The sequence below is a fragment of the Otolemur garnettii genome, unplaced genomic scaffold (genome assembly GCF_000181295.1).
Source record: "Otolemur garnettii isolate 467f Iridium unplaced genomic scaffold, OtoGar3 scaffold00128, whole genome shotgun sequence".
In the NCBI taxonomy this organism is placed as follows: domain Eukaryota; kingdom Metazoa; phylum Chordata; class Mammalia; order Primates; family Galagidae; genus Otolemur; species Otolemur garnettii.
Window position 1 is genome coordinate 3,286,935 of NW_003852523.1, and position 25,813 is coordinate 3,312,747.

At 55.9% G+C, this 25,813-nt stretch overlaps 1 protein-coding gene across 1 annotated transcript in view; it reads left to right on the plus strand.

Annotated features, from left to right (window-relative positions):
* Positions 1-1,920: 1,920 nt before the first annotated feature.
* The window catches only part of PDXK (pyridoxal kinase), a 29,485-nt gene continuing 5,592 nt past the window's right edge, over positions 1,921-25,813 (plus strand). The window contains exons 1-9 of the mRNA XM_003798080.3: positions 1,921-2,183; positions 12,576-12,630; positions 17,361-17,465; positions 18,235-18,318; positions 19,260-19,306; positions 21,315-21,400; positions 22,012-22,057; positions 22,636-22,747; positions 23,626-23,762. Coding sequence (XP_003798128.1) covers positions 2,097-2,183; positions 12,576-12,630; positions 17,361-17,465; positions 18,235-18,318; positions 19,260-19,306; positions 21,315-21,400; positions 22,012-22,057; positions 22,636-22,747; positions 23,626-23,762 — 759 coding nt within the window. The 5' untranslated portion in view covers positions 1,921-2,096. The remainder of the gene's footprint in view (positions 2,184-12,575; positions 12,631-17,360; positions 17,466-18,234; positions 18,319-19,259; positions 19,307-21,314; positions 21,401-22,011; positions 22,058-22,635; positions 22,748-23,625; positions 23,763-25,813) is intronic.

Consider the following 25,813-nt stretch of genomic DNA (forward strand, 5'->3'; position numbering starts at 1 on the left):
CTGCATGGCTTAAGTGGGGGGGGGGTACAAGAGGAACACTGCCATTGGCAGGGATACAGCTTGGTTATCAATGGATACATCTCATATCATAATGGTTATGATTATATAACAATAATTGATCAATGGATACATCTTAAATCACAATGGTTATGGTTATACAGCAGTAATTAATCAAGCCTCAGTGAGTTTTCCACCATTGTTCATCTACTGAGCAAGCCTGGGCGAGTTTTCCACCATTGTTTATCTACTGAGAACTTGGAGGTTTTGTGAAACTTGAGACTTTCCATGCCTCTGTGACTTCTGGAGAGCATGGGAACGGGCTGGAAAGGCCCGTAGGGTGGAGGACCAGGGGAATTGGGAGAGGGCAGGAGGTTTCCCCTAGGGCAGGGGAACGGGAGCTTGCCTGTAGGGTGGGGGGGATGGGAGAAAGCAGGGGGAACAGGAGCTCACAACTCTCAATGAATGCCAGCAATTATTATTATTATTACTGTTGAGACAGACTCTCCCTGTGTTAACAGCCCAGGACTCCAACTGCTGGGTTCAAGTGATCCTCCAGCCTCCCAGGAAGCTGGGACTACAGACACTGGCCATCGCCCCTGGCTTAAATGTTAACTATTATTAATTGACAATTATTGCTAATGACAATGTAATTTCCTCTTTAAAATATGGACCTCTAGGCCAGGCAGATGGCCCACACCTGTAATCCCAGCACTCTGGGAAGCAGAGGCCGGTGGACTGCTTGAGCTCAGGAGTTCAAGACCACTCTGAGCAAGAGTGAGATCCCATCTCTACTAAAAAATAGAAAAACTAAGGCAAGAGAATCATTTGAACCCAAGAGTTAGAGGCTGCTGTGAGCTATGATGATGCCATGGCATTCAACCCAGGATCACAGAATGAGATTGTCTCAAAAAGTGAGGGGAGAGACCTCTACAGCAATGCCCTCCCGGCCATCACCGGCAGCTCTCACCAAGCTACAGAGTGCCTTAAGTGCGAGCGTGCGCAGCCTTACGTCAGCAAGACTTTCTTTAGTCTAGTGTCAAAGACTCCAAGGAACCCAAATCGCCTTGTCTGTGGGTTCAGAAGTGAAGCAGTGGTGTAACGTTGGGGCTGGGCCTCCACCGGGTCTGCTTTATCCTTGTGGGCAGGCCCTGTAGGACCAGACACTTGGCCCAGTCCCAAGACACCTGTGGCTGGAGGGCCTGGCACTTCGCTGGGGCTGGGGGCTGGGTGCACCTGCAGGCCCCGCCAACGAAGGGGATACGCGGGGTCCCCAGAGGTGTCACAGCTTCTTGTAGATGTCCATCCCTGTGCGGACCTGGCTGGCCCATCCAGCTCCCGCGTACCCCGGTAGCTTGCCGGGTACTGCGCGGAGGTGGTGGCAGAGGGGCGCCCCGCCCCGGAGAGGGAGCGCAGGTAGGGTCCCGTCTCCGGGTCCGCAGGCAGGAGAATGCGCGGTTCCCCACTCGGATCAGGGGCCCTGAGGCACCCTGGAGTGGGAACGGAGCACGTGTGGGGTGCATTGGGGCTGTGGGGAGGGGGCGGCCCGGTTCACTTCCGCGCCGCCGCCATGCCCTACGCCCGCTCTCCCGGGCTCTGCGCTCGGGGCGCGTTCACAGTCAGGCTGCACCCCGAGGGTCGCGCCCCGTGGTCAGGGGCATGGAGCTGGCCCCAGTCTCCAGCTGGCCGCACCACGGGGCGCAGGGCCAGGGTCGGCCATGTGTGTTGAATGAACAAGCGAGTGAATGAATGACCAGTACGACAGAGTCCCCGCTGGGTAAGATTAAAACGCAGCTCCAACCCACATGCACAGCGACCTGGGTCACAGAGGCCCAGCTGGCTGGGGTCCAGTTTCGCTTTTTCCCCATTTTCCCTTCCCGGGGCGGGGCTTGCTCGACTGTCCCCGCCCCCGGCCCGCCCAGGCGCCGCGCGGAGCTTGCGGTGCAGAGCAGCTAGCTGAGGTCAGGGGGAGGCGGCCTGGGCGTCCGAGCCGAGCGCCTGCGCCGAGCGGGAGCCGAGCCGAGCCCAAGCCCAGTGTGAGCTAGCGGCGGAGCCCGTGACACGCGCCTGGGTCCCGCGCCGCCGCGGCCAGGCCCGGCATGGAGGAGGAGTGCCGGGTGCTCTCCATCCAGAGCCACGTCGTCCGCGGCTACGTGGGCAACCGGGCGGCCACGTTCCCTCTGCAGGTACGCGCCGCCCCGAGCCGCCACCCGGCCTTACGTAACGCGCTCGGGCGTCCCAGCGCCCAGCGGTGCGGGCCCGCGGCGTGGTGACTGCTGCCGGCCTCGTGGTGACCTTGGCGGGCCCACCTGACACGAGCCTTGCCCCCTTCCCGGGTCTGAGCTGGGGCGGCGCAGGGTGCCGGGGGAGGCAGGCACTGAGATGAGCCTCCCGCGTCTGCCTGATTTACAGGGGCGGAAGCGGGCTGAGCGTCCGTGGTGGGCCCTTGCTGGTGGGATTGGTCCCAGCGACGGGGTAGAGTGCTCAAGGCGGATAAGTCCCGGTGCGCTAGCCTCTGGCCCCTGCTGGTCCCTACCTCTTCCAGCCATCCGTGCTAGCGTCGGGTGGGGGTTCCCAGGAGGCGAGAAAATGCTGCAGGGCTGGGTGGAGGCACGGAGGAGCCCACCCTCACCAGTGCTCCGCGGGAGCGCCGAGAGCCCTAAGCGGGGGCGAGTTGGGGAAGGCAGGTGTTTGCGTACTCACCTGCTGATCTCCCCATTCCCTCTCTGCCCCGTGTGGATCACGAGAACTAGAGGACCGAGGAGGCAGCTAAGGTCAGGGACAGTGAGGTCATGGTGCCCACTCCAGAGGGGTGGTCAAAGGGAAGGGTGTGGGCAGAGGCCCTGCACCCCCTGCAGAGAAGCTCCCACCCCTTACAAATGTGGGCTGTAAAGCAGAGGACCCTGGGGACCAGCTCAGGATGGCCTGAGCTTTAGGAAGCTGCCTTTGGAAATCTTTAGTCTTGCCTTCCTGGCAGGCCCCTCCTGCTGCCCCTCTGTGTCCTTAGCAGCTTGAGGGGCCGTTCCCAGGCAGGGCAACCACTGCTTCCTCATTGTAGCTGAGCGGCCCTTGGAGGGGTGGGAGGAGGCCTGGGTGCAGAGGGGTGTCATGCTGGGCCAGAAGCAGAAGCAGGGTGAGGAAGAACCCTTCCTTGCCTGTCAGCAGCGGGAGACTGGGTGGCCTAGCTGGGTGTGGTGGCCCTCCTGCGCTGTTCCCCTTTGGCCTGGTCCCTGAGCAAGGGAGCAGGTATGGCAGGTCCCATGTATAGTAGAGCCTGCATGGGGCAGTCAGGGTGCACCTGTTCCTTAGCCCAGGCTTGACTGCCATCCAGAACTGGGGGGTGGGAAGGAGAGGTCACCCTGTGTAGGAGTGTGCTGGGCAGAAAGGTGCAGGGTCCCTAAAGCAGGAGCAGCCATGGAAGCCTGGCTCAGGCTGGACTCTGAGAACAGCTTCAGCCCGCTGTCCCTCCTCTGTGTCCACCTGCTGCTACTCCTTCTTAATCTCTTACTTGGGCATACTTCCTCCAGCAACATCTCTCCTCTCAGGCAGTGCCTCTTAGGGACGGAGCTGCCCTTCTTCCCTGGGGTCTCCCCAGTGTCCAGCATCCTTGCCTGTGGTTGCCACAGGGTCTCTCCTTACCTGTGGGCTTCACAGGTCCCATGCAGGCATTTTACACAAACCTCCTCCCTCCTCTCCTGCTGGATGGAGAAGCATTGAACTGGTCACTGGCAAGGACCAGTTTGGATCAGTGTCAGGAGCATAGAAGGGCTGGGATAGGCAGAGCCTGGAAGTGGGCTTCAGTTGGGGCCACTGCTTGTCACCTCCAGCAGCAATTCCAAGGGGAAGCATCCCCTAGGGTTCCAAGCTGCTCTTGAGGGGTGGAATCTTGATTTTGATCCACATGCATGCAGCTTGGGTCTCTAAAGGCTCGTTCATGTGGCTGAATACAAGGAAAGAAAACTTAAAAATGGGGAGAATGGAAGCTCTGGTGGGCCTCAAAGATTTGCCCTAATGCCACTCGGAAAGAGACCAGAGAAAGCCTTGGGCACGGCATTGGGTGGTGTTGGAGAGGCTAACTGTTGGGACTGACCTGATGTCTGGCATCCTGCCTTGAAGTAGACATCCCTCATCTTGGAACTTGGCTGAGGACCTGCCCCCAGTTTCTGAGCCTTTCCAAGCCTCACCTGCAAACCAGGCACAGTCCCTGTTAGCAGCATGGTACCAGAGTTCCTTGTGCCCTTTGTGCTGGGCTCAGCTTGTGTCCGTTGTCCTAACTATACAGCCTGCACTTCTAGGCTTCAGAGCTGGCTTCCTATGAGGTCCTCTGGGCACACCACTCTCAGTCTTACTCTGCCATGCACAGGGAGCCCCCTGCCCTGGGCTAGGCTGATGAAAGCATCCTACCACAGAGAGAGGAGAGGGACCTTGACCCTGTGTGCAGATTTTGTTCCTGTGCTTGAGTCCAAGGTACATTTCAGTGGCTGAAAGGAACATGCAAATGTGAGCAGCATGGGCAGAGGGACAGTGGCCAGCCGCATGAGTTGGGGTTTGCAGAGAGCAAGGAGGACAGGAACAGGGTCAGGACTGGGCCAAGGACAGGTGGACCTTGGGGGACTTCTCCACTGCTCTGGCTTGGATTCTCAGTGAGAGAAGAAGGAAAGGTGAGGAGTGGACGGAATGCAATGTGCCGTGCCTGCTGTCCCCCTACCAAGTGCTGCCAGGACTCTCCTCATAGAAGAAGAAAGCCTCGGGTACCTCCAGGTCGGGGAGGTTTCGTTCTCCTATGTTTGCAGAGAGCTTGTGGTCTGCAGCCCCTTGGGGACAGAGAGCCTGGTGTCCTCAGGGCAGCCTCACAGCCCGCTCCTGCCCCACTGCCTATTGTTGGGCTGAAAACAGGGAAATGACTCGAGGTTAAGTGTAAGTTTATCAGGATTGCTGTGCAAAGTACCACAGCTGGGTAGCTTAAACAACAGGAATTTGTACTCTCATGGTCTGGAGGCCAGAAGTCTGAGATCAAGTTGTGGACTGGGCAGTGCTCCCAGGCTGCTCAGAGCAGCTGCTTCCAGCTCCTGGTGGCCTCAGGTGTCCTTGTCTTCTGGCTATGTCACTGTAGTCTCTGCCTGTCTTCACGTGGACTTCTCCTCCATGTCTTCTCCCTATATGAGACTTGTCACAGGATTCAGCACCCCCCCACGATCTCATTTTAGAATCTTACTTAATCACATCTGCGAAGACCCTTTTCTAAATATGGTCATGTTCATGGGTTCCAGGCAAACAATACCATTTAATCCATTATGGATTAGAAGGAGCTGGAACTGTCAGAGAAATTCAAGTGGCCTAAGTTTAGGGCTTAATTAAAGCCCCAGAAGTTGATGACATCAAGGTGTCCTTTCAGTAAGTGGGGAGCAGCACAGTGGCCAGTATATGCTGCCCATGCAGCCGTGGATGCTGTGCCTCCCTGCGTCCCCCTGTAGGCTGGGCAGCCAAGAACATCTCCTGTGGCTCAAGTGGCTAAGGCGCTAGCCACATACACCTGAGCTGGCATGTTCAAATCTAGCCCAGGCCCGTCAAACAATGACAGCTGCAACCAAAAAATAGCCAGGTGTTGTGGCTGGCACCTGTGGTCCCAGCTACTTGGGAGGCTGAGGCAGGAGAATCACTTGAGCCCAGGAGCTGGAGGTTGCTGTGAGCTGTGATGCCACAGCACTCTACCCAGGGTGATAGCTTAAGGCTATGTCTCAAAAAAAAAAGAAGACCATCTCCTGAGTGTGGCAGTGGGTGCTTCCAAGGTACCAGCAGCCTTGTGGAGCAGGTGGTCAGTCCCAACAATGTGTCCAGGGTGGCTAGTTAGCAGCTTCTCTTCACGTAGTCTGTGGAGCAGCCCATGCTGGGCATCAGGCACCCCCACCCCAGACTGTCACCCATGGCCTCTGAGCTGGAGGGTCACAGGGCAGGTGTAGCCCCATGGGTCATCATGGTGGGGAGGAGGTAGTGGGTATTGGATGTTAAGTTACTGGGTCCCAGTGTCTCTGAGAATCTGACTTGGGGTCTTAGCTGAAAACCCATTTAAATGCCATATTGCCAAGATTAGAAGGCAGAGCACAGGGCCCCAACCCCACTAGAAGATGCTATCAGGAGGGCTCAGTTGGGGCCTGCAGAAATCAACTTCATTCTTTGACTCTCCTGGCCTGTTAGTGCAGAAGCAGACCCAGACATCTGAGTGGAGACTGTGGGGCATCAAAGCCAAGCCTGTTTCCTGGGGCTTGAATCCCCTGCAGGAATAGGGGGGCTCTAGCCTGGAACCCTAGATTTCAACACCTGCTCTGACTCCTACCTGTTGAGTGGCATTGGCAAAAATATCTAGGGCAGAGGTTGAGGGTCCCACTGAATCCCTGGACTTTGCTGCCCTGGACAGGAACAGAAGCCACAGATAAATGGAGACTTCATGTGAGTAAGTCACCCCTTGCTGTCCTAGACTTGTGGCGAGGTCCCAGGAGGCTTGCTTGTACTAAGAACCTGCTTTCTAACCTCTAAGAATCCCCCAAGCTGCAAGGGTCTTCAGAGACGTGCATTGGCTTGAGTAAGTGGTTAAAACACCTGGACTTTTAGAAAATCTTTACATTTTTTTCTTAGAATTCCTAGGATAGAAAGAGCCTTCTTCTCCAGGGCTTCATTCATAAGTTACTGGATGAATGTCACGCTGCCCTTTTTTGCCTTAACATTTTTCAAGGTGACATGCATTTGCAAGCAGTGCTGAAGAGCCAGCGCTGAGAAGTGCATCTCCCTCGGCCCAGGGTGGGCCTTGCTCACTTCCCCCAGTGATGTGCCCATGTGGGAAAGCTGCTGAGAGGACGTCCTTTCATGCCCTCCTCACAGCCACGCTGCCTCCCTCACATTTAGTTGGGATTCTCCCTCATTCTGGCCTCAGTTAGTTCTGGTTCTAAGCCAGAATGTATCACAATCTTAGAGACAGAGGCGTCGTTTTGGTATTTTGCCCGCTTGTCTTTTTTTTTTTTTTGAGACAGAGCCTCAGGCTGATACCTTGGATAGAGTGTTGTAGCATCACAGCAACCTCCAGCTCCTGGGCTTAAGTGATCCTCTTGCCTCAGCTTCCCAAGTAGCTGGGACTACAGGTGCCCGCCACAACACCTGGCTATATTTTGGTTGTAGTTGTCATTGTTGTTTGGCAGGCCCTGGCTGGATTTGAACCCACCAGCTCAGGTGTATGTGGCTGGTGCCTTAGCCGCTTGAGCCACAGGCACCGAGCTGGCCCACTTGTCCTTTTATATTCTTCAAGAAGGAACAGAATTAGTTAGTTTCTTGCTTTTCCGACTCTCTTAGTTAGGGACTGAGTTTCTGTTATTCATCTTTGGCTGTTATGGAGAAAAGCAAAAGCTTATTGGTCCCATTTCCCATCTCTTTTTCCCTCCCTACTCTGGCCCCCTGGACCACATCTGTGCACATGTAAGTGGGTGTGCATGTGTGTGCATGTTGGGATATGTATGCCTGGTGTGCATGGGCTTATGTATGCGTGTGTGTTGGCCTCGGTGAGCAAGTGTGCGTGGGCCTACATCTTGTGTGTGTCAGCATGCATGTGTGTGAGCACAGGTGAGCAGGCCTGCATGGGCTTACATCTGTGTGTGTGTCAGCATGCCTGTGTGTGAGCACAAGTGAGCAAGTGGGCATGGGCCTGCATCTGTATGTGTGAGTGTGAACACTGGTGAGCAAGTGTGAATGTGTGTTGGGTATTGCTCAGTGTTGTGAGTGGCCCAGGAGAGGTGGCACTATCCTGTTCATCTATAGTCTGGCCCCACGTGGGGCCTCTCTCTTGCCACTGAGATAAGCATGCTAGCCAGCAGCCCCCACCCACTTGCCACCCTCAGCCTCCCATCCTATTTCCTCATCTGTGATGGCCTCCAAGCACCTGAAAGTGTGGTTGTCCTTGGGTAGCTAAACTGAGGAAGCCAGAGAGGTGGACACAGGCTTGGCCAACCCCAGGGCCCAGTTGCTGTGAGTGGGAACAAGGTCTGAGGTGGGGAACTCTAGCTGACCAGACTCAGAATTACAGCGTCTAGGGTAGGGTGTCACCAGTGGCAGAGACCAAGGAGCTGGGGTAAAGGCAATGTTTATGTGGGGTGGACACAGCTGCAGCCATGCTGAGGAGCCCAGGCTGGGTCAGGAATGCTGCCTCTGCACCATCTGCACTTGGCCGCCAGCTGTCTGGTTGTCCAGTGCTTCTGTTTCAGCCATGAGCTCTCTTTAGCTTTGTAGTGTGCCAAGCACCGCAGACTCTAACCAGCCAGTTTGTGGGGCCTGCTTGGGGCCGGGGCCTGGAAACGGCAGTCAGGGTGTCCTTGTGCTGTGAGCAGGACGGGGCTGAAGTGATGAGGCACAGGTGTGATGCTGAGACAAGGGTGCATATTCAAGGAGGTGGGAGACTGTGGGGGAGGACACAGGACCATGCCCATAGAAGTGGAGGTCAGAGGACACAGGAGGTGACTGCGCTGAGCTGCAGGGCCGTCTGGTAACACATGGGCATGGTGGGCAGGATGAGAGCAGGTGATGCTCTTCCTTCCCTGTTCCATACTCGAGTTACCTGTGGAAGTGGCCACAGCAGGGCTTCCTTTGGCCAGGGACACCTGTAGCACTGATGTACTGCAGGCATCCTTTTGTCCCCTGAGATACCTGAGCCAAAGAGGTTTGACCGGGGTGGAAGACTGCACCAGAACATTCCAGAGTGTCCTTCTGCAGTTCTGAGTCACTCTGCCTCAGTGGTGGAGGGCAGACCAGGGAGCTGCTGCAGTCACAGTGTCTGCTGTGTCTGCCTCACTGGTTCATAAGGCAGCAACTCAGCAGGCATGTGGCCCCCGAGAGCACATGCCACCCACCCGAGGCAGCCATCCCTGCATGTGGCACTTCTGAGTCTGGCAGGAAGATGCCAGTGCCTGTGGGTGGCAGGGAGAAGGGAGTCAGGAGGGAGTGCCAGTCCTGTGACTGCAGTGAAAGGCCCCACAGTGGGGGTGGGGAGGAAGCTGGAGGCAGCTCCCAGCTGGGCTCTGCCTGGGATTGTTCTGAGTACGCCTGGTATGGTCTGAAAGGCTTATGGTGGACAGGAGGTGGCCTTGACAGGCAAACTCTGGCCCCCAGTAGTCCTTCCCATTTACATAGTTACCACTGCATCAGGAATCTTCCCAACTGTGGTGAGCAGGAGCTTTCCCACCAGACTCTGGTCTTTCCCACGTCAGGGGTGGGTTTGCTGGTGCAGCTTGCGGCCAGGTGCTTTGACCAGGGCCAGGATTTGTCAGAGATACATGGGGAACAGGGAGCCTCAAACCCTGAGAATCCCACCTGGGAAAGGAGTGCTGTAGCATGGCCAGGAAGGTGGGGTCTTGGAGGCTAAAAGAAAGTTCAGCTGAGTTGAGGAGAGGAAAGCTGACAAGGAGGTCTCAGGGCTTTGGGGGGTTCAGAGAGCGGCCGGTGGCTCTGCAGCTCCAGCGTCAAAAGCACAGGACAGTGGAGATAAGGCTGGTGGGCATCGGGCTGTGATAGTGGGACATCTGATAGGGATGACCCTTCATAGAGGGCACATGCAGGGGGCATAGGCAGAATGGTAGCAGAAGGGCCCTTACAGGAATGGGATTGGCTGTAGAGATGGGACACTTGGGAGAATTCCAGAGGGACTGTGTGCCACCATGTATGGTAACTGTAGAGATTGGCAGGGTGGATGTACTTGTGTGTCTCCATTTCCTTGGTGTCAGCTCTCGCAGGATGGCTGAGCGGAAGGCAGCAGGTAGGGGTGGGACAAGACGCAGTCGCCCCCATCATGTAGTATCCCCCGAACAGGTGCCGTGGACAGACACAGCTCAAGAGCATAGGTAAAGCGTGAGACTATGGGGAGCCGGATATGTGTTATGTTTGCTCTTACTGTAATCCATGCAAGTGTGAGTTTTATGACTCAGTTTCTTTTTTTTTTTTTGAGACAGAGTCTTACTCAGTCACCCTGGGGTTGAGTGCTATGGTGTCATAGCTTAAGCAACCTCAAACTCTTGGGCTCAAGTGATTCTCAAGCTACTCTCTCCTGAGTAGCTGGGACTACAGGGGCCTGCCATGATGCCTGGCAATTTTTTTAGAGATGGGGGTCTCCCTCTGGCTCAGGCTGGTCTTGAACTCCTGACCTCAGGCAATCCATCCACCTTGACCTCCCAGTATGACTCACTTTCAGACACTGGCCTGCGGCGGTTCAGTGAGTTCTCCTCACCTTCCTGCTGCTCTGATTTCCCCTTTGCCCGCCATCCTGAGACAAGGAAGGTTTGTAGTCAGATGAGACCCCTGTAGACAGTAGCATCACAGTGGGAGGGAGATCACCATCATAGCCTCAGCCACACTCCACGGTTACACAGGATGACTGAGGGCCACTGAAGGTTGCTCGCAGAATCCCTCTGCCACAGGAGCCCTGTAGGCCAATTTGTATACAAGACTTACTATAAAACAATGTGTTTCTCTCCCAAGACGATACCTAGAGCATCCGTCACTAAAGTGGCCTGCAGTGGGGGTGGTCCTGAAGGTCAGCAGGAGCCCAGGGCATCCTGTCTGGTCCCATTGAAGGCTGTCCAGGTGCAGGCCCTTGGTCTGCCCAGCATGTTGGGCAGAGGTAAGAGACACCAGCTGTTCCTTCTAGTGTTGGGGATGTCAGACAGGGCCCAGCCTGGAGCAGAAACTAGAGCAATTGCATTAACATTGTGTAGTAGACGGTTGTTAAGCCAGGTACTGGGAGAAAGGAAAAGACAGAAAGGGAACACGTGTAATCCCAGCACTGTGGGAGGCTGAGGCAGGAGGATCACTGCAGCCATGAATTGAAGACCATCTGAGCAACAGAGTGCAACCACGTCTTTACAAAGAAAATTAAAGAATTAGCCAGACATAGTGGTGCCAGCTACTCAGGAGGCTGAGGCAGGAGGACTGTTTGAACCCAGGAGTTTGAGGCTGCAGTGAGCTATGGTTGCGCCTTTGTGCTCCAGCCTGGTGATAAAGCCAGATCCCATCCAAAAAAAAAAGAGATGGCAGGGAGAGCACAAAGATACCATGAGGGAGACACCTGTCAGCCCAGCCTTACGCACCTGACACTTTGGGATAAATGAAAAGATGGGTCACAGGGAGGGGGGCCTGATGAGAAATTCTGCAAGTGGAAAAGTGAAAGGCACCATGGGAAGGAACTGTCCCTGCCCCAGGGAAGAAGAGCCTGGGGGGAGAGGAGTGCTGCCAGGCAGAGCACGTTCCTCCCTCCTGGCAGTGCAGGGATGTGATTTTCAGAGTCTCAGTTTCCAGAGTCTTGGCCGCAGCATGACAGGGCCAGGCACAGAAGGGTGAGTTCAGCTGAAGGACGAGTCCCAGCTCAACTAAAGAGGCCCCTTTCTCTGGGGTCCCAGCCTGCCAGCAGCATCTTCCTTCTGAGTGTGGCTTCCTGCCGCACATGCAGTTTGTAGGTGCACTGGGAAGCATTTAACCATCATGTGATGCTGATTACTAGGCTGAGTTTGATGCTGGTGTTTGAAATGGAGAAGCCAGCTCAGGGGCTTAGCTCTCGCTCTCACTTAGAAGCAGAAAATAGCAAGTTGGTTCCCAAATACATTTGCTAGCCCCAAAGGATTAATTAGCTACGCTCCCAGAAGCAATGGAGCAGAATATTTTGGCAGGATTGTCAGGATTTGTGTTACTGCTGCTTAAAATCCTTCAGAGTTGATTAGAATTTTAAGAGATTTGGAACACTGCAAGCTATCTGTGAATGGTTGGCCACAGAGTTAGGGAGTGAATTTAGAAAGACTGCTAATTTTTGTTTCATTATTTTAGTGACAATACTGGCTTAACTGTGCTCGCCCAGAAAGTCCCTGGTGAACATAGACTATAAGTGTACAGCTCAGTGAGTGAGCATACAGCGAACCTCACCTGAAGACAGCTCCCCCCTCGCCCCAGCCCTCTCCAGAGATGGCTGCTCCCCCAATTGCTGGCACTGAGACACTGCCTTGTTTGAATGTTAAGTTGAGAACTGGTTGGTTGTTCAGGTAGAGAGAGAAAAGAGAAGCAGCCGAGGACACCTGGCCACTGCCCTGGGGATGTGACTGCGCAGCCCCACTCCCCTTGGTTCCCCACCCCCTCCTTTGTGCACTCCTGGGCCCTGTCCCTCTCCCTCAGAGTGGGGTCCGAAAGCCCACAGCAAAGATGGCCTCAGAGCCATCTGGACAGACACGCTGTGCTAGTTTCATTGTGTACTTTTCTTTGGTGAGATTTTTGGAATGATCTGTGATGTGCTTCTTTGTTGTCCCAGCAGGCTGGGCAGTAGCCTCCATGTCCCGATCCTTAGGGCTGGTAGGTGTCTGTTGCCAGACACAGGTGTCCCTGAAAGTGCAAATGTTGAGCCAGACTAGGGAGAGCCTCCTGGTCCCCAGCTGTCTACCCCAGCCTGCGCCTGGGGGACCCTGCCCAGCCTCTTGGGTCGCTCCCCTCCAGGTAGCTGCTGGGGTTGCTGGGGTTGCTGGGACGCAGACCTGGCTGTCCTCTATTGTGCCTTCTCTGTCTTGCAGGTGCTGGGGTTTGAGATCGACACAGTGAACTCTGTCCAGTTTTCCAACCACACAGGTAAGATGCTGGCCTCAGCTATCCATGTAGAACCGAGGTGACGTTCCCTGTGGCACCACAGAGTATGGGGTACAGGGTCTGGGTGTGCCTGTCACAGAGTGTGAGCCGCTGTGGGGCTGTGTGCCCGTCACAGAGTGTGAGCCGCTGTGGGCTGTGTGCCCGTCACAGAGTGTGAGCCGCTGTGGGCTGTGTGCCCGTCACAGAGTGTGAGCCGCTGTGGGCTGTGTGCCCCAGGGTAGGTGCGGGAACTGCTCCGTGAGTCAGTTTCCTTCTCTGTGAAAAGGACGGCAGTCCTAGCACCTGCCTGAGGACAGTTCAGTAGTAAATTGCATAAGACGCTTAGAGGCAGCTCTGTCACTCTCATTGTGCACTGTAGAGAGTGCCTGTCCACCCCTGTCCACAAGGTGATGCCTTGGCCATGAGGACAGCACCATGTGGTGGTTCTGCTGGTCTCAGTTTTCTCTATTAGCTACTGCCATGGGGCCTATGTGCATGTCTGGGGTCCTGCGAGTCTAGGGTCCTACGTGTCTAGGGTCCTGTGAGTATGTCTGGGGACCTGCGTGCATGTATGTGGGGTCCTTCGTGTGTGTCTGGGGTCCTATGTGTGTGTCTGGGATTCTTTGATTGTGTTTGGGGTCCTGATGCATTGTCTCTCGGGTCCTTCGTGCGTGTCTGGGGTCCTGCATGCATGTTTGAGGTCCTTCATGTGTGTCTGGGGTTCTGCAAACATGTCCTTGGGGTCCTTTGTGCATGCCTGGGGGCTGAGCTCTATCCCCGGGCCTGTGGGTGTCTGTGGCTCATGGGGGTGAGCATTGCTGCCCTTGGAAGCCCCTTGAGATATCTGGAATGAGTGCTGTGCTCCTGACCCCTGATGCCAGGGGGCCTTAGGTTGGAGGAATCTCTGCTCTGTGGTCCCCACACCACCTCAGTGGCAGGAGAACAAAGCCATTGGTTCTTTAATCTCCCACACATCATCTCTGCTAAAATTACACAGAGCCCAGTCAGAACTGCCAGAACCTGGAGTGTCTTGGAAGCAGCCTAGCAGAGCACCAGGAGGATCTGAGGGGCCTTCCACCTCAGCCCTGGTTCTCAGGAGGGACTCTAATAATTCTTTTGGATGAATTCTTCTTGGGGAGGAGGTTTATTGAAAATAATAAATTGAGAGGAAAGAATTACTTGCCTGATCCAGATGAAGAGTCTCCAGTTCCCACCAAAACTCCTTTCTTCTTGCTGTGTGCCTGGTGCTCAGAAATTTGGAGAAGTCCCAAGAACCTTCAGTCCTCCTGGAGCCTCCTTGAGACCCATGTGTTCCTCCTGGCTGCCCTGACCACCTACCTCCTCTTTATTTATTTTTAAGTAAATGAGCCCCACAGGGTTGGACACTGAGTGAGGGTTCAGTTTATTTCTTCAGGTTCTGTGGTCCTGTGATCAGCCACCCTCTGCACCTGGCTCCAGGATGGGGAAGGGGAGGCCCTGGGGCTTGTGTGTGGTTGGCTGTCCTCTGGGCACCCATGGAAGCTTCTCAGTGGGTGGCAGGCTGACCATCCTGAGGCATCAAAGACAGAAGTGAGTATCTGGCTTGCCCCAGGAGGGAGAGGATGGAGGCCAGACCCCAGGAGTTGGAGAGCTCTCTGAGGTTCAGAGTGAGATTAGGGAATAGGGCTTTCCTCCCAGGGGCCCACCTTTGTGGTCCTGGGAGAGCCCCTCATAGCCTCCTGCAGATGCCGGGCAGGCTCACCTGGCACAGAACCCTCGGCAGTGCCATCTGTGGCTGGCTCTGGATGCCCTGCACCTGGGCTGTGGATGAGCTGTCTGTGCAGCATTATACACAGGCATCTAGGGTGGTCCCCCAAGGCTGCCTCTGGGTCCCTTTCACCGATCTCCTCCCCTTCACCCCTGCCTGCCCTGTGCTGCTCAGAGTGAGGCTGTGTCTAAAAACTGCCGCTGCAGCGTGTGGGAGCCAAGGAAGCTGGTCGTTACATAGACTCAGCGGCCCCCACACAGCCCCTCCACATGCCCAGGCCAGTATCTGGGCTCCACATGCGTCCTGGCAGAGTCCTGGGCTCCCCACCAGGAAGGACTTGATGCTTTACTGGAGAACTAGAGGCGCTTTGTCAGGCACTGTACTCACCCCCAGGACACAGTTGTTCAGGGCAAGAAGGACTTGCCACCCACATCAGGTGGCAGGTCAGTCAGTTCTTACTCCTTAGTGCCTTGGTCCTGGGCTGTGGGTCTCAGGCTATCTAGGGAGGCTCCGTGGCATGTTCCTTCTGCCACCCAGGTCCTGCTCAGGATGTGGGTCATGCCACAGGTCACCGGCATTCAAGTTCAACCACATGCACATACCCTGGTCCACGGTGGCCCCAGGGGCATCTGAGTTGTGTCCTCTTTCTGGCCGTTGTAGGCCGGGCTGCCAGCATTGATCTACATGTTCTTTTTTTGTTTTTCCAATTCAGAATTTCTAAACACATTCTTCTGTAGACGTGTTTTCAGTTCTCTCCAGGATACATCTAGGAGCTGGAGGGGTTCTAACCCCCCAGCAAGGGCCTGTGATGATAAGAGTGTGGTGGTATCCCCAGGGAGCTCCTCAAAGACTCATTTTCCCAGATGGTTCTTGGGGCTGGTTGTATGGCCTCCTGCTTAGACGTGCTGGAATTTCAGGCTCCCAGAGGGGCAGCGGGTGCTCTGCATAGACCAGACTGGGCGCATGGAGACACCCAAGTTTCCAGGAGCTGACAGAGGGAGCCTTGTGAGGAGCCCCTCGCGCCGGCTGTTGTCCTGGGGCCTGCCCCATTCCCTCAGGCCATGCTGCACCTGTTGAGCCACCCCACCCACAGGGCAGCTGGGCTGAGAGAACCCAAGTGCTTCAGTGGCTCCCTCAGGATATCTCGGGGTTTTCCAGCCCCCAGATTCCAGGCTCTGAAGGCATCAGGAAGGGGGCTGGACGTGGCCCCTGAAATGTGGCATGGGGGAGCAGGTGGCCCTCTGCTGGGCTCAATGGTTCTCACTGTGGAGGGATGGCTGGTATGGGCACAGGGAGCCTTGGGGTCTTCGAGGGCTAGGGATAGACATCCAGTGAGGGACTTACATGAGTGGCCAGACCTGGCCTGAATTCCCTGGTGAGCTGGAGTGTGACAGGGGCAGTAGGTCCCCGGGACTGCTGGGGGAGCCACTCACTTGGCCTCTGTTTTTACATCTGTAAATTGGATAAGTTGGACAGAGGATCCAAGTGTCCCTCCTCCCTGTTCCAGAACATTCTCACGGGCTCTAGTCCAATACTGAGTCTTGGCGGCAGGGCCAGGAGGTGTGGGACCAAGCCCCCTATTTAGTGCTGTCTGAGACCTAGGGGCTGAATTGTGACCCCCAGATTCATAGGGCATCAGCACCCAGTGCCTCGGAATGTGACCATTATTAGGGACGAGGCCACTAGCCAGCCCTGTTCTGGAATGGCTGATGTCCTGGCCAGGAGGAGGTCCAGAAAGCCACAGGGCAGGACGGAGGATTCCTGACCCTGCCTCTTGCCTGGGTGTTCGAGGGCTGGAGCCGCCCCAGGCCTTCCTGGAGCAGGAACCACCCCACTGGCAGCCCTGAGCCTGACCCTCCCTGCCCCCGGGTGCTATTAACCTGAGACAGAGGAACCCTCAGGCAGGTGTTCTCAGGGATCTGGGTGGGCCTGTGCCCCTCTATCACCCCCATCCAGCCTTGCTTCTGACAGGAATTTGGTGCATTTGCTGAAGGTAAAGCCAAAGGATCCTTTCCAGAGAGCACACAACTTAAGGGCACACCTGTCCTTGGGGACAGGATCTGTGGAGCCTTGCCCGGCCAAGGCGCTCAGGAAATCAGCATGCGAAAGTGTGTGTCCTGAACTGCCACGACCTACCCTGGTGCCTGGTGCTTGAACTCTGTTGTTCTGGGGACAGCAGTCCAGAGGGTTGTACCGTGCTCTGAGGAGGGCATTTGTTAGTGAGGGGCCAGGAGGTCCTTGGTGAAGGTGTGCTTCACGGGTGAAATGTGGGGGATCTGCGGCCACCCGCTCTCCTGTTGGCACTAGGTATGGGGCTGTGGTTGGGCCCTCTCCAGGAGGAGGATGCTGATGTGTCTGCCTGTTTGGTGTGAACTCTCACCCTGGTTACCGGGGGGCGGAGGCTGGGGGTGTCCCCGGCTGGGGCCTGAGCCTCACAGACAGCACCTTTTTGCTCAGAATCTGATCTGAGATGTGCCTTCCTGGTGACTGAGTGAGCTAGGAGGGCGGTGTTGGGGGAAGGTGACCCACAGCTCACCCTGGACAGCAGGAAACTCATGCAGTGGAGGCCATGATGGGGTACACTCAGATGCTCCCGCAAAGGATGTGGGAAGTGATGCAGCTGTGTGCTGGGTACTTCCTGCCCACATGCCATCAGTAAAGAGGACCCAGGTCCCGCAGCATCGGCAGGCCTGGGCAGCTGCACACTAGCTGCAGGGTTCATTCTGGCAGGAACGGTCAGCAGAAGGCAGGGAACTGCTGATGGCAGTGATAGGGCCCCTGGCAGTGGGCAAGCGGGTGTCCTTCCAGGGCTTGGAGGCCCCTGTGGGTGGGAGTACGAGGGACCTGCCATGGCACCATGCTCAGGGGATCCCATTCAAGGTCGGTACCAGCCCATCAGTGTCCTTGGGAGAGTGTATAGTCAGGAACAAGATGGGCCATCCGGACTCACAGCTCCCACACGCAGCGTGGTCTACTCTGCCCTCAGGCTATGCGCACTGGAAGGGGCAGGTGCTGAACGCAGATGAGCTCCACGAGCTGTACGAAGGTCTGAGGCTGAATAACGTGAACAAGTATGACTATGTGCTCACAGGTAAGGCTGGGCTGGCGGGGACTGAGGACCCAGGCTCATCCCTGGTACCTGCTTCCTTCAGGAGGGATTTGGCGTGTCCTAGGGACCCTCGGCCATGCTGTCGTCCGCTGGGCTGGTGACTGCCCTGGCTTTGCCAGGTTACTACTTCTGAGGCCACACTGGGGGTCCAGTGCCTGGGGTAGGGCCCAGGTGGGGCGCTGGCAGTGCCACCTGAGGGAGGAGGGGTCCAGGTGAAACGCTTCAGCAAGTGACACACTAGTGCACTGGTACTCTTTGTCAACTTTGTGGTTAAAAAATGCCAACAATTCGTATTTTTACACCTGGCTAAAAGTGATATATGTTAATTACTAAAAATGGAAAATAGGCTGGGTGTGGTGGCTCACAGCCGTATCCCCAGCACTTTGGGAGGCCAAGGCAGGGGATCACCTGAGGCCGGGAGTTTGAGATCCTCATGTCAATATTATCCAGGCTAGGATAATATTGAGACACTCATCTCTACTAAAAAAAAAAAAAAGAAAGACAAGAAAATGGAAAATGTAGAAAAAGGAAACAGTTACTCGCACACCTGTCATTCCTGGGTCCATTCTGTTAAATCTCAGCATTTCTTTGAGACAAACTGGGCTGCTTCCCCTGACTGCAGACTCAGGTGCCCCTTGCCTGGACAGGCTACAGGTCCCAGGCCCCTCGCTGCTGCTCATTGCTCCTTTTGCCACTGTGGGTTCTTGTGTATGTCCTGTTTCCTAAGAGTAACCTGGTTTCCTGCCCCCAGGTTACACGAGGGACAAGTCATTCCTGGCCATGGTGGTGGACATTGTGCAAGAGCTGAAGCAGCAAAACCCCAGGCTCGTGTATGGTGAGTGTGGGCCCAGATCGGGCCTCTTGGCTCTGGGGGAAGCCTGGATTTGATGCACCCGAGGCCAGGGGGAGGGACGGGGTTGCTGGTCTCTCTTGGGTGATGTGAAGAATAAAAATGGGAGGCTGTGCCCTTCCTCATGCTTCCGGTGGTGCCCTAATAAGTACACAAAGTTTAAAATGTTGAGGAACCCCTTCATACCAGCTGGGGTGGCCATAGCCAAAAACATGGACAGTGACAGGTGTTGGCAGCGACGTGGGGAAATTGGAACAGAAAACAGTGCAGCCACCATGGGAAACGGGCTGCCGGCTCCCCAGCACGCAGCGTAGCGGCTGCCACGGGACCCGTAGCTCCGTGCCAGGTGCTCATCCGGGGGACCAAGCACAGAGACCTGAACAGATGTTTGCACATTCCCGCCTGCAGTGTTTCTCACAATAGCTGAAAGTGGAAATGGCCCACGTGGCCGTGGATGGATGAGTGGGTCAACAAAACGTGGTGTGTCTGCACAGTGGAATGTTATGTGGTCTTAGAAAGGAAGGAAATTCTGACACACGACATGGGTGAACCTAGAGGCCCTTGTGCTCAGTGAAGGAAGCTGGACACGAAATGACAAATGTTATACGATTCTACTCGGGGATTATCTGGAACAGGCAAATCTCTGGAGAGAGAAACCAGTCTAGAGGTTGCCCGGGGCTCAGGCAGGAGGAGTTAGAGTTTAATAGGGACAATTTCAGTATGAGGTGGTGACAAGCTCCTGGAGATGGTTGGTGGCACTAGTTGAACAGCACATGTGTAATGCCCCTGAACTGTGCACCTGAAAGTGGTTAAAATGGCAAAGTTTATATTTTTTACCACGTTAAAAAAATAATAAATAAAAAAGCATTGATGGTTTGTTACTCATCAGCTGCAGCTTTTGCTGATGAGCCCTTCTGTCTCTGCAGTGTGTGATCCAGTCATGGGTGACAAGTGGAACGGTGAAGGCTCGATGGTGAGTCACCTCGTGCATGTGATTTCAGAGCTGTGGCGAGTACAGCTATTTCTGTTGCTGGAATCGGGAAGAGCCCCCCCCCCCCCCCGAGTGTTCGACTCAGGGAGACTACACAGCTAGGGGTATAGGTGCAGCTCTCATCAGGAAGGAGAAATGGGGTTGACAGACGTTTCCTGTAAAGAGCCAGATCTGAGCAAACATTCTAGGTCTTCCGGGTCATCTGTCTCTGTGGTGACAGACCTGGCTGTTTCCTAATAAAGTCTCATTTATAGGCACTGAAGTTCATATTTCCTATCATCTTCATGTGTCAAAAACTGTTACTCTTTGACATTTTTTAGCTTTCTCTGGCTTTTTTGTATTGCTTGCGAGCTGTACTAAATAGAGGAGCAGCCAGAGCTGACCGGCCCTGACTTGTGGCCAGCACATAGGCCCAGAGGTTTAGATTGGAAGGAACTCCAAGGTTATCCTTCCTGTGGGTTTCAGTCTCAGCAGCTAAACACCCGTAGGATTTCTGTATGCACTGTCTTTGTGGTTCCATGTGCCCATCTGCTCACACTGTTAGCTCCCTGAGTGCAGCAGGCCAGGGTGGCTGCCTGTCTACATTGCATGGGGGCCGGGGTCGTTCCTGCCCATGGGGCAACAGTTGAGGCCATTTCACTAGAGGTGGCAGGCTGGCTTGCTCAGCATCCGTGTGGCTGCCTGTCTGCTCTGCACGGAGGCCGGCACTTTCCTGCCCACAGGGCGACAGTTGAGGCCATTTCACCAGAGGTGGCAGGCAGCCTTTCTCCGCATCTGTCTCTGTGTCCACTGTCATGCTTGCTTTCTGGATGGCTCCCTGCACACTGCCTTTTGCCATGGGACTCCCACCTTGCAGTCCTCCTGCTGTCCCTTTGTTCCCTGTGGTGGGCTCCATTGGCCCAGAGCAGGTGCTTGTGTTGGGATCATCAAGAGTTGAGTCCACTCAACTCGAGGCCACAGTTCGAGTTGTCCATGGGTCTGTCGTCTCCATCTCATTGATTTCCCTTGTGAGCCAAGCCCAGTCCAACCCAGACATGAGAGAACGTGTTAGGTTCAGATCAACAGTAAACCTGTGTCTGGACTTCTGCATGAGGCCTCCCTACCCGCAGTTGGGCTTTAGAGACACTTTCTTTGATGTCATGGTCACACCTGATGGATTGAAGCCAAGGGATTGGGGTGTCCAGGTGGCACCTTGTCCATCCTCAATGCTGACACGTGACCACCTGTGTGCTCTTAGCCCCAGATACTACCATGTATTGGTAGGGGCCTCTCATATCCATGGAGGCTCCCAGGCTCCCTGGAGCAAAGTAATAGAAGGGATTGGAAAGTCAGGCCATGTCTGCCACTGCCAGAGAACAAACAGAATTCTTCTGGGTCCTCACCGTGCCCTTGGGCTTCAGGGTCCTTTGTAAAGAAATCTCATAGCCAAAGATAACTATTGTTTCGAACTGTTTGTCAGACAACTTAAAGTAAAAGATGAATAGATTAAGTGTGCATTGACCCATAGCCACAAAGAACAGTTGAGTTAGGCTCCAGGTCCAGATGGGCACCAGCCATCACTAGCATCTGCCCTCCGTGGTGGTTGGGGTCAGTCTTCCTACCTCCCCTCCAGTCTTTCTGTCTCTACCTCCCTCCTTCCTCTGTGCTCCTCTGGTCCTTTTGACAGTGAGCTCACAGCCTGGGACCTTCACCCACCTCCCCGACCCTCTGCGTGGGAGCCCTCAGGGCCCCTGAGTTCCCAACTCCGGCTGGCCGGGAGCGCACACTGCCCCATGTGGTGCCCCCTGCTCAGCCCCTGAGTTCTCAGCTCCGGGGAGCACACACTGCCCCATGTGGTGCCCGTGTCTCAGCTCCACAGCTGAGCGCGGCCCCCGGGCAGGGTCCCTGGCTCCAGCCCGGGTGCAGAGGCCTGATGGGCGTGCTGCCTGGTGCTGCCTGGCTCACATCCCTGAGTTCCCGCCACTGCTGTCTTCATCTCCTCTTTTCTCAGTACGTCCCGGAGGACCTCTTTCCAGTCTACAGAGAAAAGGTTGTGCCGGTTGCAGACATTATAACCCCCAACCAGTTTGAGGCCGAGTAAGTAATTTTAGGAGGCTAAAGCTGTCATGCCCCTCACCAAGGGGAGCTGCAGAGAAAGTGCTAGAACATACTGGAAGGTTTCCATGTCTGCCCTGGGACTGGCATGAGTGAGGTGGGGTGGAGTATCCCTGAGCTGGGGAAGCCCTGTGCACCTGAGCCCCTGGGGCCCAAGCCTTGCTGGAGTGGGAGCAGCAGGTGGTGTGGACAGCTCTGCTGTCCTCAGCAGTTTTCCTGAGTGGCAGAGCCCTTTGGGGAAGCAAAGGACAGAGGTGCCCTGAGGAGCCAAGGGCTCACCTGGCCAGACATGCCTCAGAGAGCAGCTGCCCAGGCTTCTCCATAAGGTCAGGAATGTTCAGGGCCCACGTGCCCAAGTCCCCTTTCAAGAGGCTTTTCTTTGGGTGTGTGAGCCACTTAAGTGGAGAATCTGATGCCAAGGGGTGAGCTGAGCCCTCAGCATCCCACCCACAAGTCCCAGTAGCCTGTGGTGTTCTGTCATTGCTCACAGACGCCACATGGTTCCCTGTGGGGATGGGGGAGCAAAGCCACCATGGCTTTGGGAGTGTCACACACAACCAGGGGGGATCACCTAGTCCCTGCCTGTCTTCCAGGTTACTAAGTGGCCGGAAGATCCACAGCCTGGAGGAAGCATTGGCGGTAAGGGTTCCTTCTGAGGCCGGGGTGGAATGGGAAGCGTCCTGGTTCTACCATGGACACCAGCAGTGGGTGGTGGCGCACCCTTGGTGTAGGTGTGCTCATAAATGTGGTGTGTGAGGGGTATGCGTGGTGGGGTGACAGGGACTCATCTTTCCCCGAACTCAGTCCTGGAGTAAAGGGCACCTCTGCCTGAGAGGCCAGGTCCTCCTGGCTATAGGCCTGTGACTGTCCACTTCCCTGCTGAATCCCTGCAGGTGGGAAGATGCCTCATGACCCCAGGTCAGCGCTCAAGCCCTTCTAGGTTGCTCCCAGATGCTCAGGGTGAGCCCAGAAGCGCTGGGGCACAGGGGCTTTCTTAGCCATTGGTGGGTATGGCCATCTGGTTTTCAGCCTCTCTGAACCTGACTCCTTAGACCAAGCCCTGCAGGAGAGTGTTAGGAGCTCTTGCTGGCCATCCCTGGTGGTGTGATCTCATGCTGCAGGGGGACAGTGGCCGGCAGAGTAGCTCCCTGCCCTCTGGAAGCTCCATCTCTGCTCCTGGTTGGGCGAGCGGGCTGATGTGCCCCTGTGCACTGCAGGTGATGGACGTGCTGCACTCCATGGGCCCCAACACCGTGGTCATCACCAGCTCCGACCTGCCCTCCTCTCGGGGCAGCGACTACCTGATGGCGCTGGGCAGCCAGCGGAGGAGTAAGTGCCCACTGCCCACGTGTGGCTCCTCTGGTCCTGCCTGCTCAGATGTCCTTTGACACTTTAAGAATGTTTGGGTTCAGCAGAACTAAAGTCATTCCTCATTCAGCAATTCCCAAAGCTCCCTTTGGCGATGAGACCAACCACACTGAACACAGGATCAGGGAAGCTTCTGTGACATGGGGGGCCCTGAGAGTATTGTCAGGTCACCCTAGTGTCCCCCCATCCAGCGAGTAGCACTCACAGTCTCTGGGGGTTCAGGTGACATGCCCTGGACTACACAGTAAGGAGGGGCCGTGCTGGAATCAATGTGCCTGGCAGGGGTGTACACGGTGTCCCTCGGAGCCAGGAGCAGGTCCCTGACCTCGCTGGAGGGCGCCTCTGCTGGGCCATGCTGATTGTTCAAGGGAAAAAACACCATCTGGGTTAGCTTTCTCTTAACAGTGTGAAGGTGACACAGAAGGGCAGGGTCACATGCCAAGAGAGTGACTGACTTGTGTTGGCACCCTGGGCCCCAGGGAGCAGTGCTGTGCGGCCTCTCTGCTGCTCTCTCCCTGTGGGCACGGGGCTCACACACACTCCCATGCACATGCACTTCAGTATGTCGAGGCAGGTCCTGGCTCCACACACCCTTGTTGCTCTCTCTGGGAGCTGCATGGTGTTCCCTGGGCCATGCTGACCGCATGGCCTTCTGAGGTTCCAATTTGTCACTTTCTTTTGGGATGGGGTAGGAGGGAGCACCATGTATGTGCTGAGCCATGGGGCCCCTGACCAGGACCCCTCCCTGCTGGCCCACTGGGAAGGAGCAGACACAGACGCCGACCTCTCCTGGCTGTGCAGGCCTGGGTCCTAGCAGCCTTGCCCATCTTCTCCTCCAGGGAGGCCTGATGGCTCCATGGTGACTGAACGCATCCAGATGGACATTCGCAAAGTGGACGCTGTCTTTGTGGGCACTGGGGACCTCTTTGCTGCCATGCTCCTGGCGTGGACACACAAACACCCCAACAATCTAAAGGTCAGCAGCGTGCCTGTTCTCCGCCCCCCACCCCACAGCTGCTCCTGTGGCTTAGGGAAGCTGGTCTGATGGTTCATAGGGGAGAAGGGCCAGGCTGAGCTGAAAGGGCCTGACCCTAAGCACTGGCCAGGGTGTGGGCTTTGGGGTCAGACCAGTCACCATCGGGTCCCCTCCCTCTCTCCTGCATTTGGGAAGCAGGATGATCAGGGTGCTGTGGCAGGGGCTTGGGTGGGAGAACGTGTTCAGGATGTGCAGTGGGGGCGGCTGGGTCCCACCCCAGCTCAGATGAGGCTGCCCAGGATTGGTGTGAGCCGTGACATGGGCTAAGCTGTGGATCCCTGATGGCCTGAGAGCCATTCCTTTTTCCTAGCTGAGCAACACAGGGCAGTGCTTTCCTGATGCGTAACTGCTGCAGCAACTTGAGGGCCTGAGGACGTGGCCTTTGGGGACCAGGAGAGGGAGGCCAAGTACAGGGCTGCAGGCATCTGGTGGCACCAGGCATGGAGATAATGCCTTCCTGTGGGTGGTCCCAGGCCCATCCCACTGCTCCGTGCATTTGCACAGACCTGGCTCCCTTCCTGGCACTGCTGGCCTGAGGGTGTTGTGGCCTTGTTCCTGTGCAAGGTGGTTAACAGAAGGCTCAACAGGGACTGGGAGTGTTGTGCAGCCATGTCACTTGGTCCTCTGATCTCCTGCCCTGTATGCAGAAAAGTCACCTTGTGATCTCTTATCAGATCACTTTCTCCAAGGCCCGCCAGTCAGCCACCAGTGTGTCTGCTCTCAGTGCCGTCCCTGGGGCTCACCCAGCCTGCTTCCGTGGTGTCCTCTGTGCAGCACAGTGGGCTCGGGCAGGGGGAGGGAACACTGGACAAGAGAGGCAGGAGGGAGAGAGATACCCGTGCTCCCCCGCAGCACACACAGGGCAGGGAGGGTGTGGACGTCAGGTCTGGAGTCAGCTCCCCAGTGCTGGCTTTTCTGGACTCCTCAAGGGGACTGCATTTCCCTGGGGGTAGGCAGATCTCTCCCCAGTGAGTCAGGCTGAGACTCCACTCCAGGTTTGTGAAATAGACACTCTGGGAGGCCAAAGTGAGTAGATAGATCACTTGAGCTCACTAGTTCGAGACCAGCCTGAACAAGAGTGAGACCCCATTTCCACTAAACAGGAACAACAACAACAAAAAAAACTGAATCAAGAGGATTGCTTGAGCCCAAGAGTTTGAGGTTGCTATGTGCTGTGACGCCATGGCACTCTACCAAGGATGATAAAGTGAGACTCTGTCTCAAAAAAAGAAAGAAAGAAAAGAAATGGACAGTGTGGACTGCTGCCCTTCCCCTCCCGTGGGACAAGCTCACAGCCAACCCCAAACTCACCGCAGGCTTGTATGGTCTCCTTACAGCCTTACCCCCTACCTGGCCCCTCAAGGGCCGGGGATCTGTCAGGCCATCCCTCTGTGGTTGGAGCTGTGTGAGTTTTATTGGGTGCAGGGCAGCAGAAACTTGGCAGCTGGTGCCCTGAGCAGGCCTCGGTGCCAGTGCACCCACAACCATGTCTTCGATTTTGCCACCCTGGTGTTAACAGAGTCAGCAGAGAGTTCTGGTGCTCCCCCAGCACCGCTGAGCGCCCTCAAGCCCTTGACTTTGAGATGCTTCCAGTGATCACTTTGGCTGAGTTTTGGGCTGGAGCTCTTTTCCTGTAGGTTCTGTATAATTAATTCTAGGAACTCTCATGGCAGCAAAGGTCATGAGCTGTCACCTTGCAAGAGTTGAGGGGGCTGTTCTAACACATAGGCACTGCTCAGCGCTCTTCAGGGCTCCATGGCAGGCTGTCCAGGGGCTTGGTGGTGGGCTGTGCCAGGGAGGGGCTCTGTAGTGGGCTGTCCCAGGGGTCCATGGTATGCACAGTCAGCTTTGCAGGATTTGGACCAGGTGAGCTGGCAGAGGCGGCTCCCTGGTGGTTCACAGGGTGGGACAGTCTGTGTGTGCCCCAGAAGTCCCCTCCCAGCAGCGATGAATATATTGGGAGCCCCTGTGGGTCACAGCGTGTCTCCCTG